The sequence below is a fragment of the Apteryx rowi genome, unplaced genomic scaffold (genome assembly GCF_003343035.1).
Source record: "Apteryx rowi isolate R43461 unplaced genomic scaffold, aptRow1 scaffold_527, whole genome shotgun sequence".
NCBI lineage: Eukaryota > Metazoa > Chordata > Aves > Apterygiformes > Apterygidae > Apteryx > Apteryx rowi.
In genome coordinates this window covers 272,361-290,195 of record NW_020450791.1, presented here as the reverse complement: position 1 = coordinate 290,195, position 17,835 = coordinate 272,361, and the positions used below count along the sequence as shown (strand labels likewise).

The window sequence follows — 17,835 nt, the reverse complement described above, 5'->3', positions numbered from 1 at the left end:
ACACTTGTTTAACTCCCCCCCTGCAGAAGAAGCGTTCTTAGGGCAGGGTGGTCTTTCTAAACCTTGGCTGCAGGCCCCCTGCCTTAGCCTCTCACAGCACTGGGGGTCTGCTCAAGGCAGGACACTTGGTCCAGGAGACCGGGGGAACAGAGAAGGTAGAGGGAACGTGGCATCTGGTGCTGCTGACTCGGACCTAGTGATCACAAAGTCTAATATATTTTTAGTCCACGTAATCATGCCAAAGGAGCCATCTGGCCAGTACGGTAGGTAAGTTGTGTTGAAAATGAAGCCAGTTTTCCATGGTATGTGCTATACAGCCACTGATTCAGCTAAAAGGATGTTCCGCCCTGGGGCTTGGCAATTACAAATTTAGCAGCTAGAGTTATATGTCCATAAATATCTTTGTGGTAACTTTTTTCGTTGCAACTGGGAAGAGTCCAAACAGGAAATCTCAGGTAGAAATGGGAAACAAAACCTCATAATTTGAGTCATCAATCATAGGGTAAAGTTAGGAGAGGAGTTAGCCTGAGCACAGAGGAGCTTGTCTCTGGCAGGGCTTCTAAAAATAGAAGTAGCAATTTTGTCTAGTTTCCCGGAAATCTTGTATTTGAGTTTGTTCCTAATTATCCTGCTGTAAAAGGAATAAAATCTGACCTACTTTTGAGCAAAAGAGCCACTGGGATCAGATTACCAAAATAGGCCTGGGCATAGATGCTTCCTTGGTGCCCACTGAAGCTGGTTGTTTGATGCGCATGAGATAATGCTGCTGTGGAAGAGTTTCATACAAAGAGTTTCTATAACTGGAGCTTCAAAAAAATTATCTGCCTTGTGGTTTAGGGCTACCGAGTCCATCTTAATGTTGAAAAGCAGTTGTGTTTTCTGTATAGAGCTTGAGTTTTGTCACAAATTTTAAAAGAGCATGACCCCGATAATCAAACTGATAAGGAGCCACTGCTCAAAGTGAAGTCAGACTCTGAAATCAGCTCTCACAAACAGTTGTTTTTCTGGCCTTTTGAAAATAACTCTTTTCAGATGTGTAATTGAGAGTTTGCCAGGACACTCCAGATATTTCCCCAGAGGTCCGGATGGTACCAGAAGACAAGGAAAATAGGATATGTCAGTCTTAAATAAGATTACTGACACTCTGCCTTGCTGTAAAATGTTCTTATTGTATTAGCATAGTTTGGACGCATACCCTTTGGATTTACAGTCCTCTGAAAACAGACAGTGTTGTGCTAAGCGGGAGGGACTAGTGCAGGGTTGCGTGTGTCCATGGGGTTTTTGAGCACAGCCCAGCACGTCACGTCCGAAGTGGTCCAGTCCCTCTGGAGGAGATGAGAACCAACTTCCAAATTAGCACTTCAATTTTCTTTAACTATAACAGCTAAAGCAGTGTTATAATGAAAATCCAATCATCCACTTAGCAAACAGCCAGCCTTGGGAGAGTCCCTCAGAGCCCCTGCCTCCATCTCTCAGCAGAATAATACTGAGAGCCGTTCTGTAAATAGAAATGCTTGAAATCTGCCGTCCACTTTGGGTGAGGAATTCCAGAGAACAGATTTGAAAAAGTTGCAGCTCAGTTTTACAATGAGGACCAGATTTCCAAAAATTCCTGCTGAAAGGAAATTCCAAAACATTTGGATACTAATTTTGGAAAACAGAAATATTTCCATCTGGGGGCGGGGGGAACACATGTCCCACGCAGCACACTGTCCCCAGGATGGAGGTTCATGGCGACCCTGGAGGACAGCTGAGGACACCTCCCAGTGCTTGCAGAGCGCACAGAGGAGATGTCACATTCCTATCAACCCAGGGAAACTTTCAGATGAGTTAGTAGCATCTGCCTGACATTTTTGTCTGCTTGTCTCATGTCACAGTCTTGAACAAAAAAATGCAACAAGACCAAGCCCTGGAGAGCACTTTGCTTGCTCAGTCCATCTGGGAGAAGCCACAGTAAGCCCAGCTTGGCAGGCTGAAGAAAAGCTAAGCTGCTCTCAGACCCCTCCATCTTCTCCAGCAAATGTTCCCAGAGCCCCTCAGGACACCTACTCCAGGATTTTAGCAGGACTGCCCGAGCCAAGCATGGAGCAGAGGGTTGCCTGGCCATGCCAGCAGCACATCCAGGCCTCTCGCCGCTCATCACCTGTAAAGGAGCTCAGCGTGCCAGGGAGGAGAACAACCCCGGCCGCCGTTTGGGCCAGCGTGGGAGGCCTGGCCGGCTCTCCAGCTGCCAGAGCAGCAGAGCCAAGGGCCGGAGTCAGCTACCTCCGCGGGAACAAGTGGAGCTGCTGGGCAGCCTCACCCCTCGCACCCCGCTGCAAACCCCAGGAATGCTTCCTACGATAATAATAACCCTGTGGAATCTCATTGCCCGTCTGATTGCTACGCGCTGCTGCTTGAAAAATACTATTTCTGGCACCATTGCTAAACCTAAAACCCAAACTGTGATGTTGCAGCCGGAGTCTGCCCTGCGGAGCACAATTCCCAGAAATTCCAGTGATTGATGAGGCAGGCGATTTTTCCCACACACCCACACAGGCACTAAGAAAAGGAAAAAGCTATATGTAAATGCAGCAGCTATTGGATGCCTGGAGAAGCTACTTTCTCTTGGGATATGAAATGGTCACAGGATGGGTTGTGTTTTCTTCTGTCCTCTCTGATTTCAGCCTCCCCCCAGCAATGACGCTGGAGGTCTAGTTTCACCCATAGCAGTGGAGAAGGATCCGCCACTGAGCTGGATCGTCCCTGCCATGTTTAGAGGAGAACAACTCATTGTGAAATTGAGGCATCGGAGTTTCTTCAGGGATTATTCTAATTAGATACTGGCTATTTTTATCCCATCTTATATGTTGGAAATACAACTTTAAAACTCTACTGGAGCAGCCAAGTTAAATAGTGTAACAGCCTTGAAAATAGGGTTAGCTAATTTAATCGCTAACAATAACATTTCTAACAACAAAGCTAACCCAGGGGGACTAACTGCCATGCTTCTTGGCACCAGCTGAACACCAGGAAAGTCAGGAATGAATCTGCAACACTTGACAGAAGCACATGGTTATCTGAGCGTATTAGCAGAAGCGTTATCGTTAGCCACTGCAAATGATGGGTGGCTTAAGTCGCTCGGATACACACTGCCAATTCCTAGAAACAAATTACATTTACAATGGCTTCTGCATTCACGAATATCACTGCATTAGGTCTCATAAATTATCCAGCAAACCAGCAATTATGGCTAATGGGAAGGAGGCCTGTGGCTTCGTGCCCAGAGCAGCGTGGGAATCCTGGGCTCATTCCCGAATTGCTCTGGGACCTGGAACGAGTGGCACCAAGTCCTCCCTGACCGCGGTCCTGCAGTGCTACAGCGCCGGGCGACACGGCAAAGCCCAGGAGAGCCGCGGTGCTGCGGGGCATATGACACCAGCGGGCTTGCGTTTATTCTGCCTGGGCCATGTAGCAGATGCTGCACCAGGACCCTGCGGCTGAGCTACGGACTCACACGCCAAAGCTAAGCTTTTGCAAAAGCTCCGGGGAGAAAACTACCCTCTTGTGCCCAAAATAGCATACCTCTCTTCTACAGCAGCCTAATCTGACAGACCTTCAATTATGTGAGCTTGCTTTTGGAAGGAACAGGGGTTAAACTTCAGCTCCAAATGTCTGGGGAGTTTGGAGCTTATTTTATAGCTGTAGCATTCCTGCGAGGTTTGTAACTCTTACGTTATCCCCAGAGGCCCTTACACTTCACTCCACCCTGCCCCTTTTTGCTTGGAAAGAGTATTACAAATCCGGGTGCCTGATCCTCGCCGGAGTGCGCAGAGATGCTCTTTTACTGCAGTCAGCTGAGCAGTGAAATCACACCAGCTACAGGCCCGTATCCAGTTTGTGCCGTCAGACACATTCTGCTGGACAAAGCCGCGGGCACATGCGCGTTTTGCTCCCCCCAGAGCACCCCAGGACTGCTTGGGCAACGGTTCCCAGCTCAGGAAGCTTTTGCTCCATGGTTTCCCACAGTGTCTGGGGAAAGGGGCTCCTTCCTGACGGCTGGTGTTGGCAGGAGGTGGCCAGCTCCGGGAGGCTTCTCTCCCACGCGCGTCCTCCCCCACCAGGGAGACGGGTTCAGGTCCTGGCTCCCTACGGCGCTGGTATCTCTGCGGTTCTTCCCAGTACTGTCATTCTCCAACATCCTGGCTTTATCAGCCCTTACTCACATGTGTCTTGCTCAGCAGTCCTTTAGCTGCCTTCCCACGGGGCAAGGACTGGACCTAGCTCAAGCCATCGGCTGGAGACTCACTCAGCTCCCAAACCCAACCGCAGGAGCATCTTTATTGCAACATATTTTGTAAGATTGTCCAGCTACTACTGAGCGGCCAAAACAACACAGCACACTCACGTCGCTGCCTTCCTGCACCTGGGTCTCCTGAGGACTTACTCACAGGGGACCGCAGAAAGCCCATAGTGATGCACAGCTGGATAAGCCCACAGCAAACAGCTTCCAGGAACCCGTGCATATCACCTGGGCAAAGACTGTACGTCTGCTTCGCCTTGAGCACAGCTCTCTGCAGGAAAACGGGGATTTTTTTTTTTTTTTKGTCCAGACAAGTAACTCCCATTTGTGCAGGGGAAAGTGCCTATTTACTGATCTTTCAAGGAGAGTGACAGGTTTTGATCTCAGAGCCATATGAGAGGTGATAGCACAGACATTTGGCCTGTGGTGCATGTTTTCCATGCACCTCTTAGAAAATACCTGTCAGCTAATCCAACAGGCAAACCTGGAAAGTCCCCTTCCCCAGCCTTGGCCTGCCGCGTGCATGGCTCTTAGAGGGTCTCTTATATGAAGGGATATTCGCATGCACATCACAGTGAGGGCCAAGCAATTCTGACAGCACTGGAACAGCTAAAGAAAAGGCTTGGGGCTCTTGATTGCTTTTTTTGCTTTCTTTGCTTTGGTCTGCAATTGCAGTGCTACTGCAGTATCTATCCTGAGCATCAGAAACACCAACCATGGGGGCATCTCCACCAAGCCAAGGAGAGCTGGGAAAAATGCTGCTCAGCAGCCAGTTTCTTTAATTCCCCTGGTTTTTGGCTACCATAGCCCACTATACCACTGCAGGCGGCTAATTTCTCTCTCACTGTAGAACATCTCCACACCCAAGGAGCGTGTGTGGGCTGTGACCCCCACATTGCAGGTCTCACTCCCCACCTCTGCCCATGTGCTGCTCCTTCCCCATAGCTCCTTGACCTTCCAGCACTCCCACAAATAATTTGTCTTTTTTCTGTTTTTAGAGGCTGGCCAGGCTTGAAATCTGTTGTGGAAGCAGTTTCTGCTGATCACGGGGACCGAAGCGCAGAAGTCAGAGGGTGCTGGAGTTGAAGGCAGCCCTGGGAGGAACTTGCCATGCCGCAGGAGGGCTGCAGCCCTGCATGGGCCGGCAGCAGAGATGATCCACCCCAGCACAGTGAGCAGGACCCCAGCACAGCGCTGACATGGGAGCTCTGCTTCTGCCTGGGCTCAGCTTTCATCCAGCTGAGCCATTCATGAGTATCCCGAGTCCTGTGTATATACGTTGTCCCAAAGTAGGGTGGGGGTGGCCGTGTGCACGGCCTTCTCCTGGGAAAGGGCAGACATACAGTGCACTGCAGGCTGACAGCATGACGGAGGAGCTACTCACAGAAGCATTTCCTTTCTCATGATCACTTAGTTTATCTTTGATTACAATACATTTTTTTAACTTACTTTAAGCAGTCAGCCTGGGAAATGGCAGTTTCTGTCCAGCTCACTGCTCTGTTGAAAGCATCTGCAAGGACTCATCTAACCCACAGAAGTTGCTCCAGATAGAAAGCACTGATTTAAAAAATGTCTTCCACAAAGTTTCATTTCAAATTTTCACAGTTGAAAAAAAGTTAAGATAATTCCAATAGAAATTCACTTGTAATGAATTCAGCGATGCCTGTGTGAGATGTGTAAATAGCATGTGCAAATAACACCGTGGATCACTGTAGCAAGTACATCAAGCTTCCAGTCAACATTTCTGTGCTTTACAAGCCTAAATCCAGACGGGGCATAAGGAAAATTAGATTCTCAAAAGGGACATAGGTGTTGCAACATCTTCTTGAAGGCAGCTTGCCCCCCTGCTAGACACTCCTTAAGCCTCAAGTGTTGAGTAACCCAGCCAAGGTCCCAGTTCTGTACATGGGTTTAGATGGGTGCTTAAACAATGGCATCGATGGGAGGCAACACACTGAAGAGGATCGGCAGAGCATGCTTTGGGGAAGGGAGATTTGGGTCTCCCTTTTCAGAGGTGGGGGCACCCAGCTTTGGCTGACCCAACATTCATAACTGTGACCATCTCCTGGATTTAGAGTCTAGGCAAAGGAAAGCCTTTCTTTGCAGAGAACAGCGTCCAAGAGAAGTCACCACTATGTATTCTGCCCAGTGCCACTGGCACACAGGTTGAGATACCAGCGTTTAATACTAGTAGTACAAAGTTTTCTTCTGCCTAATTCTCCACCAGCTGTTTGCAACCCGCCCATTTGCCCTGGCTCAGGTTTGTTCTGCCACACAGCCCAGCAGCAAATGTAGCTGCTCGCAAAGCCACATCCGTGGGACTGTGCTCTTCTGGCAGTATCAGGACCTACCTCCAAGTAGAGGCACAGGCTGAACCCCCCTGAGCCCTCAAAGTATATTAGGGCAGGAAGAGGACCACTGATTTCAAAGACACAGTTGTCTTGGCAGAAATGGCTACAAAGCATGAAAAGACAGGAGACAATTGGGGTTGCTTAGCAGCAATGATGGGCTGCTTGATCCTTAAATCCTGGAACAACAAAATTTCAGAAGGATTTTGGTGGGATGGCACCTCTGGAGGTCTCCAGTTCAACCTACTGCTCTGAGCAAGGCTGACTGCAAAGCTAGAGCAGGTTGCTCAGGGCCTTGCCCAGTCGAGTTTTGGAAATCTCCAAGGATGGAGGTCCCACCACCTCTCCAGACCCTGTACCTGGGCTGCACCACTCTCCCGGGGAGGAGTCCTTTCTTTATGTCCAACCAGAGTTTCCCTTGTTGCTGTCTGTGGCCTCCTGCCCTTCCCTCGGCTCCGGGGTCCTTGTTACCCAATAGGCAGTGCAAGATGTGATTCAATCCCCCTTCACCTCCTCTTCTGCAGGGTGACCCAACCTGTGCCTTCAGCCTCTCCTCCGCAGCCCCGCACTCCAACCCCAACCATCGCAGCAGCCCTTTGCTGGGCTCTCCAGTTTGTCCGTCCCTCTCTTGTACTGGTGGGCAAAAAGATCAGAGCAACTGGTGTACTGCACAGAAACGTGGACAGAGAAGTGAACCAAATTGTTAGCAGCATTAAGGCAGTCTTCAAAGTTGTTTTTCTCTCTGTTGAGATGAGGAATTCTCCAGCAGCTCAGACCAAAAAGAAAACAAACAGAAAAAAACCCAAACCCCAACTCTGATCATTTTATTTACCCAGGGAGGAATGTAGGATTCTGACTTACACAAAAATATCTTTGGTTTCCCTGTATCCCTACAAATTTGTTAATACTAGAACTTGCTAACCCACAATACCACTGAGGACACAACTGCAAATTTTAATTGAAGTTATAACCACTGCAACCCACAAAATGTAGCAAGATGCAGTTCATGCCTCACATACAGAAATATGCTGGCAGACAGAAAACAGAAATAAATAAGAAAAAAGTCATGAGCTAAGCAAATGTGATAAACTTGCAGGAAGTAGGGACAAATAAATCGAGAACTTAGCTATTTTGAAAGTATTTTTTCAGTGAATATTTATATTGGCTGTGCTCCTGTCTTTCCAGTCAAAATTCTGATTCTCCCTGTATGATGATATATTTAATGTGTGGCCAAAAGGGATTCATATTCTGAATAAAGCAGCATTGACGTGCATATTGTACGTACACATGTTCTCCTCTGTATGGCTGCCTGGTGAAAGGTGAAAGATTTTGAGATCATTATAACCAGATGGGGTGTCTGTCTCAACCAACTTCTAGACTAAAGAGTGAAGCAAGTCTTTGACAGGCAGCAATCCACCCTGCAATCCTGAAAAATGAATTTCTACTTGAAAAAGAGAGAATTTTGGAGCTGGATCAGGTCAGTTTGGGGGGGTTTTGTTTGTTTGTTTGTTTTCACAGACTTCATAAGACTGTGGAGCAAATTTGCCTGCATCACTGATCAATTCTGTTTGAGCGTCAAATCCATGGGGATCAGAAAATCTTTGCCTCTTTCAATCTTTTATTGCCAACGTGAATTCAAATCCCTCAACGTGATGGCTCCATTCAGTGTCACTCTTAGCTGGAACTGCTGAAGAAGTTGTCGTGTCCAGCCGTCTGCTCCCACCTGGCCGGAGGTTACTGTCTTCATAGAAGGTGTGGCTATACGGCACCGTTCACAGTCCACTGTGGGAATATAAACTGCTCCTAATTTCAGTTCATGCGTGGCCTCTTCAGCCACCCACAATAGCAGAAGGTTGAGCAGACGGGACAAAACCAGCTTCAGCAGTGCCAGTGAAATCTGCTGCTTCACGAGTGTCAAGACATTCAGTTGGGGTGGACGTGCACTCGACAATTGCTGATTTCTGTGTAATCACCCCAGAGCTATACATTCTTCTCCCCAGGAGTGACAGGATGGCTTGCCTTGGCAATAACATCACTTCGTGAGGAAGGTGTGACCTTGGTTATTTAATCTCAGTTGTCTGGCCATGATCATTGAAAGTTGGTTGCAAAGAGGCTGGGAGACCCTAGAAGAGCAGGAACCCAGTCATCCTTTTCGCCCAATTTCTGGGGCCACGCTCAGCAGAGATGATTCCCTAAGCAACTAATTTAACAGAGGAAGTAGCCACTACTGGAAAATTAGCATACTCTTCAAAATATGTACAAAACCTTTATGTGGAAATCCAGCTTACACCACCAAAAAATGTTGCTTGTTAGTATAGGGGAATTACCAGCTCAAACAGTAAGATCCCTTAGCAAAAGGTCTTATTTTCTATTATTAGTTAAATCTACAGTGGGTTTTTCCCAACATAATTACATTGGTCAGGGTATGAGCCTTTTTTTTTTTTTTTTTTTAGCATAGCATTCCTAAAGTGAAGGCCACAGCAGCACAGACGTGTCTTGACTGAAGCAGAGGGGAAGGATAAAGACATTAAAGATGAGTGAACACTGCAGAAAGCAGTGTTCAAAAGCGATCTTTACCTAAGCTGTCGTTATGCCCCCAGACTGTTTTTTCCTGGGAATATCTGAGTTCCCAACTCTTCAAAAAAGGAGTTTGTTTTCAGTGGCGGCACTTGGAACTGGAACACGAAGTCCGATGCCAACTGAAAAAATTGATATGCAGAGGGTGCACCCTGCTGCTTTCCAGTTCCTTGAATTCTCACCCCGGAGCTTAGGCTGCCTGCGTTCCTCTGGGAAACCCTGCGGCAGCAAATAATCACATCAAACCTAACGAATTTGTTTGGAGATGGATTTTAGGGTTCAAGAGCCTCCTTTTTCAAAGGGCCTTCAAACACAGACAAGTGGTGTTAAGTTGTTCTTTGAGCAGCGGAACAAAGCACAGTTTCCTAAGCTCTTGGGTCCGATTTCCCTTCCTTTCCACAATAACCTCCATCTCCTCTAGTCCTCTTGAAGACCTCGTGATGCTGCCAGCCCTGCTATTCCCCACCCCTATACTCCACCCGCTTCCCGTATCCCGCAGGTGGCACACGCTGGCTGCCCAGTGCCTGTGTGCCAACTCCCTAGCGCACCTCAAACTGTGTAGGGCATTGCTGAGCTCCTTCTGGTTCCTTTTCCTAAGGAGAGACACGATTCCAGATCTTTTTACTTCACCTAGAAACCAGATTTCATAAAACCTGCAGGAACTCAGCCTGCAGATTCAAAAGTTGGCAGGGAAGGAGATGGCTAGATAGACAATATGAGTGCATGTTTTCTTTCCTTGGGAATGAAGGTTAAAAGGCAAATGTAACAGCAATTTTAGCTATAAGAGAAACTTGAAACACAAAACCCCAAGAGAGGGAGGGGGGGGTCTCCATCTCTTGTTCTGGCTTGTGAGCACTAAGATGAGCTCTCTCATGCTGTGTTTATAATCACTCTTTTAATTTATTAGGACATACAGCTGGAATTACAAATCCCTAGGAATATAATTAACTTACAGTGAAGTCAGAGCTAATTTTTTTTGTTGCTAGCACTGCTACACAGGCAGCAGAGCCTTTCTCAGAGCAGGGCTTACATGCCAACAGTTCTGGTCAATGATTATCCCTTGCAAAAGCCTCTGACATACTCCCTTCAGTCACCTGTTTACATCCCAAATGTTCTCAAGTTCTGCTATTTCAAGCTTAACTCTTGTGACCTTAGTCAATGATACTCAGTCCAAGCCTCCTTACCATATCCTGCAAGACAAACAACCTCAGGTCAGTTTTAGTAACCAGTGCTATGTCATGCGTGTGGTCAATGACTCTAAATATGCCCACGCCCATATGCTTCCTAAATTTGGATGTCTGTAATAGCAAACAACAGGGTCTGGGTGGATAGTTCTGTTTCACAAAAGCAAGATTGGGGGCATTTTTGCTCTTTGAGCATTTTCTTTCACCTTCTGAACATTGCCTGGATGAATTGAGATTTATTAGCAGAGACCAGCTAAGCAGGATAAGCAAAGCCGTTGTGATTTCTGCAGAATGTCTCCAAGAGCTAAAGGAGCCAGATAAAAGATCCATCAAGCAGTAAAGATAACTACCTCCAACTGCAGCCAATTGCAAAAGCTTACAGACAGTATAAAAACAGGCCAAGTATACAGTCATTCTTCTCCTAAATACTCCACCAGACCAGTGGTTTGTGGCTCAGAGACTTCCTGAGCTAGAGATGGTGTGTCCGTGTTTAATAGCCCTGGATGGGCTTTTCTTCCTTGAATTTGTCCAATCGGTTCTTAAGCCCCTGCAACTTTTTAGTACCCACAATATCCTACGGAAACAAGCTCCTCAGTTTGTGTGTGCGTTGTCTCTTTCTTTTTGATGCTGCCACTTTCTAGGCCACTCTCTTTCTTTTCTATCCTTGTTCACCTTCTCCACGCCAAGTGTTGTGATGAGCCCCTAGGACACTAAGTGACTGTCCCATCCAGAACTTAAGCTTCTGGCCTCATTTGGAAGATGCTCTGTTGTTTTCTCAGGAAAGCTAGTAAATAGGTGACCAGTCTTCATCCCAGCATGCTCACATATAGCAAGCAGCCCCTTTGCAAAGTTTCCTTTGGTGGTTACCGGTATACAGTGAAGCGATGTCCTGCAGTCCTTCCGTATTTGCAAGGGATACAGGATTACCCTGTGAAAAGAAAGGATCATCATCAGCTCCACTGCACCCTAATTTGAATGTTTTTCAGCTGTTATGAGACAGTGGGGGAGCTTATGTGAACTACTCCGAGTAGCTGGAGCGCTGATACTGCACAAGCTGCGGAAAAATTGTTATGCCTAAGCCTGTTACCCTGACCTTCGTTACGAGCTCCTTTGGCTTCTTCACTGCAACTGGTATATTCTGTGTATCCTCAGCAAAGGGGCAGTGGAGGAGGAGGCTAATAGCTCTTAGGCTTGCAATGCTCTGACTATACATGCATACACACATAAATATATATATATATATGTATTTGTATATGCACAACCCCCACACACACTCACACACACAGTTTTGTCTCTTTTGGGTTATGCTTGCAGTACAGCTCCTCCTGACTTTGGAAATACTGAATAAATGGTTGTTAACACTGTGCTCGAGGAAGTATGGCTGATGGCTTAAGGCTGCTCCGTCTCACACCTGCCCACCTCCTGCCGGTTCAGCTGGACCTTTGCTCTCTGCCTCCAGCTCCCCACGGTTCCTGCCCTGTGCTGCAGGGAGAGGCCCCAAGCACAGTGGTTCTTGGGGCACCACCAAGAACTTGGTCTCACTGGGGACCCCAGGTGAGCTATCGGTCCTGCAGCCATGGTGAGCAGAGCCCATCAGCCCAGCAGACTGCCCTGCTCACCCGGTTTTCGTATTGGTTTCTCTGCACTGAGCAATCCCATAAAGCCAAGCATTCCTGGCTCGTAAGTGAAGCGGGACTCAGACGAACAAAAAAATCCTGCATATAAAACAGAAAAGGGGCTCAGCAGAGTCCATTAACACATCACTAAACAGGACTTGCCTGCCCTCTCCAGCCCAGAACCAAGGCTCCCAGGAGGTCTGTTAATATACCCTGCTTTCCTGTTACATGCCATGCACTTGCTAGGATTCTTTGCGCCGTGGGTGCAGTCAGTGGAACGGCATCCATCATGGATGTCGCCAAATTTAGAATAAAACATACGCATCTGCTAACACAGCGAGTTGAATGGGCTTGCTCTGCAGAACTAGATATCTGATTCATGGCTCAGCTTGGGTGTCAGGAGAGGCCAGGAGTGGATGTCATAAAAACCCTGCATTGTCTGGAGCGTTTTTGTCCATGGGAATTCTTCAATAGCTGGCTCAAGAAATTTTGCAGCTGTCCTGCAAATGCGGGTGAGAGCAGGGCGGCCGTGCAAAGTGCCCAGTAAATGGCTACTGGGGGGGAACTGACTCCACATCTCTCTCTGACTGGACAAAGGAGGCTTTCAGCAAATATCACGAAAGCTTGATTTGGGATCTTACGAGGAGAAAACTTGAAAAGCTATTCCTTATGTTCTCCTCTGCTTCCATGCTGATCTGCTGTCCTCACTGTAAAAGAAAGGATGGTAAATGAGCGGTCACAAGGTCTTCATATCCTGGAAGCTGTAGGACCTGGAAGCTGGAACCGCTTTGCACACACAGTTTTTGCTCCAAGAAAAGCCAAACGCATTGTATGCGTACAGGGTGCCGCAGACGCCAGTTCGCAGAAAGAGAAACATGTTTTTGTCCAGTAGGGAGGGAAACTTTAATCCTCCCAAACAGATCTGCTCTTACAAGAGGCTATTCTAGGTGTTGATGCTGTAATAGTGAAGTTATTGCACAAATGAAGAACATGGCATATGCTGTAGCTTGGAGCAATTCACATTCCTCAGGTGCTAAAAGCTTTAAATACTTCCTTTGGGCATTAAATAGATCTGCTTCCAAAGAAGCCAGCATTCCTGACAGTGCCTGTCCCACAGACTCCTGCAGGAGAAAGTCTGCAGCGCTGAACTAGTCTGACCCCCGGAAATGCTTCCCACATCTCTCATTCTTGCTTAGGTTCTCCTTTAATTTTCCAAATTTGCTGAAAGACTGGTTTGGCATTTAGTTATCTTTCTTTTCATGTGAGTTCTTGGCCTTCCTTTCTTATATTAAAACCATATTAAAGTTGGGAAATGAACCATGCAAGTCAGGAAGTCCAAGATGTTAGGCTCTTTTGGAGACATTCACTCAGTCAACATTGCTTATGATTTTTTTTTTAATTTTATTTTTCCTGAGGTCTTTCTTTGCTAATAACACAGGCGACTGATTTCAGCCTGGAGCTAAATGCATCTATGGAGCTGGCAGGCAATATCTCTCCAGGGCATCCTAACTATTTGGGGCTTAACTTGGTCAATTTTAACATCAAATTCACACAGAAATTTGTTAAAATATTAACAACTTTAGGTTGTGTGTATGCTTCCGTTCCCTTTCTTTTTTACAGCAATACAGTAGCAGTGCTATCATGCTTTACACCAATGATTCAAGGGTCTTTCAGTGCATTCTTTGTATCCTTTCGGGTTCAAAAGTACATTAGCTCTTTCTTCTGGGTCAGAAAGAATGAATATTGCGCAACAGACTGTGACACTTCATTTATTCCTGGAAAGAGAAAGAAAAAAGTAATTTGATCCTTACTGTTGTGCTGATGCCATGCCAAAAGACATGAGTTCTTGAGACAAGGACTGTCTCTAACTATTTATTGCTGCGGCACATGGGACGTCACGGGACAACAGCATCCTGCTTTAGGTTCTGATCTGCAGAGACCGGCCCGGATCTCTTAATGCCTTCAGATCCGAAGTGAGTTGCCTTCCGAAAGACATAATTCAGCCAAAAACAGGTTATGCCCATCTCAGTGCAGATGTAAGGAGGTGAAACTTAGTGTCCTGTTTTGTACAGGGCAGCAATCCATGGAGCACTGATAGTCTGCAAATCATAAGAAGGTATTTCAGGAAAACTGCAAAAAAGTAAAACAAACACACATAGGGTTGCATGGAGAGCTTTAAATATATGAACCTCCTGATATTTTAATGTTAACTACACTCATAATTTAGGGAGGAGGAAGACTAGTTGATTGATTTTGACTTGGTTTGCATATAGCTTCCTTAGTTGAAAAAAAAACCAAAACAGAAACAGAAAAACTGAAGTGCAATCACCTGGAACCAGGACAAAGAAAGAGGACCATAAAACTCTGGGTTCAATTCAACCTTATACAGGAGCCTCCAAGCTTTTTATCTGGCTTTCTCACATTGCAGGTCACTGTGGGCCTTTCAGTCCCCGTTTCCCACCTTCGTAGCGCCATCCTTATCCACTCACACACCGGGCTGCGCTCCCAAAGCTGTTGCTGTCCCCTAAGAGCGGAGTGAGGGCAGCAAGTTCTCCTTCTTCCCTGCAAATTTACGAACGGGGCAGAGACTGAGCGACACCGCGCTCCTTCTCCTGACCGCCTGCCCCCCAGCCATCGCCAAACGGCTGGCGCTCTCCTTGCGCCTCTTGCTTTGAAACTCAGCAAGACGCTCAGTATTTTGAGACTGGAAATAAATACATTTTGATCCATCAGACCTTCCCTGCTTCCCCTCGCGTGAACATTTGTTTACGAATCGACAGCCCTAGGTTACCTTCAGAAAGCGGTGAGCAGAATCGTATTTTGACCCCGCTTTCACTGTACGCTCCATCTGGATCAAAGATTTTCTCTTTTTCTGCAGGAAAAGCGCTTGTTGCTCCGGGAACCGTGGGAATAATTCATGTAGCTGTCTATAAAGCCAGCTCGGGACCGTTCGCACGCATCGGCACACGCATCCACCCTTCATTTTATTTTTCTGAGCATTATTCATAGGAAATGGCAAAGCGCCTGCGAGCGGATGTTGAAAACCCAGGCAAAGTTCAAAGCCGGGCTGCAAAGAGCTTTGGGACCTAGAGAACAGGCCTGAGGAGAGTTTAAGCGAGCTCGGTGGAGGGGTTGTAGTTCAGTCGGACCGGGGAGCACCGGCACCGCGTCCCACAGGAGAGGGTTTCTCGGTGCAGCGCTCGCAGCCCGGTGGCAGCCCGGGGCCCGGGCAGGGGGACAGCAGGGCACGAGCAGGAATCGCCACCGCGATTTTGCCTGCTGCCCGGTCCGGGCGGGCCGCCCAAGGAGGCACACGAGGCCGAAGGCCCCGAGGTGATGCCCACCACCACCACCACGCCGCCGCCGCCGCCACCGCCGGACTCCTCGCTGTGCCGCCTCTACCGGCACGTCTCGCACGACTTCTTGGAGATCCGCTTCAAGATCCAGCGGCTGCTGGAGCCGCGGCAGTACATGCTGCTGCTGCCCGAGCACGTCATGGTGAAGATCTTCAGCTACCTGCCCACGCAGGCGCTGGCCGCCCTCAAGTGCTCCTGCCACTACTTCAAATCCATCATCGAGACGTTCGGGGTGCAGGCGACCGACTCGCGCTGGAACCGCGACCCGCTCTACCGCGACGACCCCTGCAAGCAGTGCAAGAAGCTGTACGCGCGGGGCGACGTGTCGCTGTGCCGCTGGCACCCCAAGCCCTACCACCACGACCTGCCCTACGGCCGCTCCTACTGGATGTGCTGCCGGCGGGGCGAGCGCGAGGCGCCCGGCTGCCGCGTGGGGCTGCACGACAACAACTGGGTGCCGCCGGGCGCCCGGCCCGCCGCCCGCCGCCACGACGCCACCTGAGAGGCCCGCGGGGGACGCTTCCGGGGGGACGTTGGGGGGGYGGGGTGGGGTGGGGTGGGACGCGGTGGCAGCGCGGCGGCGGGAAGAGAAAAGAAAGGAAAGGAAAAACGAGCGGCCAGTTGTCACGGAGGGTTGTTGCAGAGCGGGGACGGAGGGGGGCGGCCGCCGCGGGGGGACGTCCCCCTCCAGGGTGAGGTCCTATCCAGAGTGGCGTCCTGTCCAAGGTTAAGGTCCCTTCTGAGGTGACATCCCCATCCAGGGTGACGTCCTGTCCTGGGTGACATCCCAGCTGGGGTGACGACCTGTCCCAAGCAACGTCNCTCCGCGGGGGAGCTGAAACTCGAGTGGTTACGTCCTGCTTTTAGCAAGCGATGTCCCCGCGGGCTCGGTTTGCTGTCGTGCAACTGTTGTTGGCACAAGAGGGTTTTCCCGGCCTAAGCCAGGAGTGCTTCAGGGCGTTTCTAGTAGAAAAAACGGTCTTGCACGGTCTTCACGATCATCAGTACTGCCGACCTCCGTGTGGTGGGTCTGTGTACCGAGACACCCCTTTCTAATGCTATAAAGCTTTATTTTCTACACGTTGTGGATCAGATACCATGTGCAGTAAATATGCCAAGACCACGTAGTGAACACTGAAGGAAAAATAATGTGCTGTCCCCACTTTCTGCATACCGTTCGGGCTGGGGAAAAGGAGCCCGTGCTCTGGCGCTTAAACAGCGCGTTTTAAGGTGTGCAGATGCTTTTGGAATGCAAAGTTGTGCTGCTGTTTCCTAGCTTTCGTGTCGCTTTTGTTCTGCAGAGAACTTCCGTTGTCATTTTTGTACCGCATTAAGTAAATGGATTATTATGGAATTAATAATGGCTGTTGGAAAGTTCTGGGGAAAAGAGTGAGTGATTTCATAGCTAGAGGCTGGAAAAGCAACTGCTGTACAGATGTATATGATGTGTCACAAAAATGCTATGGTTCGGGCCTGTAAGGAGGGGAAAGACTCAGTTGACGGAAACGTCCTGCCAGCTTGTTTTGAAAAACGGAGTCTTTCCTAAATAGGATGAAGTATCATGCAAGAGACAAGGCCACCGTGATGCCAAAGGGAGCAGCTGTTTGCTCTGCTCGTTCAGATCTGTGCTTGACTCAGATTTTCACAGGCTCTGCAAGAAGCAGTGAATTGCCGGCTTCCTGGAAGCATCCTGTTTCTAGGAGAGAGTTTTGCATTTTGCCCCATATTATATCAGCAGAAGTTTTTTGGTCTCACTTGCCAGTAGCAGGCTAGTTTTGTTGCATGCAGCATATTTTCCAAAGTTGTGCGGGAAATTGTCCTCCCTGCTCAGATCCTTCTTTGTCTGCGCGGGGCCTGGAGGCTTTGTTCGAGGGTTTTGCAAACACTCGCTATCACGGTGGACATTACATCAGCTATTTATCTTAGCCTGCATTTACAATCCTATCTCTGCAGATCATCACGCATTAAGGGTTTGACCCAGCATTCTGTTTTCTTACTCTGTTAACAGTGGCTGGTAATGCAATGCACGGCGCACATAAACATTTTCTCCATAACAAGGATATACAGTACAGAAATGCTGTATACTGATATACTGTACTGAATTGCCAAATGTCGGATAAGTCTTTCCTCTGGTTGCAAATAGAAAGGGACTCTATCAATAAGGAAAGAGGCTGATAGCGTGTGCGTTGAATCAGTCCCAATTTAATCTCCTCGAGCAGCATCCTAGCTGTTGTTGAGCCTGTCTCACGAGTGATTGCAAAGTGCGGCTGTGATTCCCTGCGCGTGGTTTTGTGGGAGAGTTGAGGTGCCTTGTGCGGAGTTTGAATGCCGAGGCCTTTCTTTCACTCTGAGGAGCTGGCCTGAGCTCTGGAGAAGATCATCTGGCCTCTTTCTCCCTAAGTCAAAGACTTCTCTTAGGGGGGAACACACACATCGGCTCTGCAAAATTGGACGTGGAGCAGGACCTTTCTC

The 17,835-nt window shown here is 48.4% G+C and overlaps 1 protein-coding gene and 1 long non-coding RNA gene across 3 annotated transcripts; one reads left to right on the top strand and one right to left on the bottom strand.

Annotated features, from left to right (window-relative positions):
* Positions 1-10,093: 10,093 nt before the first annotated feature.
* On the bottom strand, positions 10,094-14,979 carry LOC112973130. Of its 2 annotated transcripts, none has more exons than XR_003255899.1 (3): positions 14,799-14,979; positions 13,819-14,137; positions 10,094-11,319 (listed from the first exon to the last, which is right to left on the bottom strand). It is a non-coding gene; the product is annotated as an uncharacterized LOC112973130 (long non-coding RNA). The 2 variants fall into 2 exon arrangements; XR_003255900.1 differs by having other exon boundaries at positions 13,819-14,106.
* A 300-nt stretch (positions 14,980-15,279) lies between these two features.
* Positions 15,280-15,873, top strand: FBXO46 (F-box protein 46). Its single transcript, XM_026080610.1, has one exon. It carries the CDS (start codon positions 15,344-15,346, stop codon positions 15,863-15,865), a length of 522 nt encoding a protein of 173 aa, XP_025936395.1. The 5' UTR covers positions 15,280-15,343; the 3' UTR covers positions 15,866-15,873.
* The last annotated feature ends 1,962 nt before the right edge of the window (positions 15,874-17,835 follow it).

Coding starts and splice junctions, on each gene's coding strand:
- FBXO46 (XM_026080610.1), top strand. CDS start 15,344: ATGCCCACCACCACCACCACGCCGCCGCCGCCGCCACCGCCGGACTCC.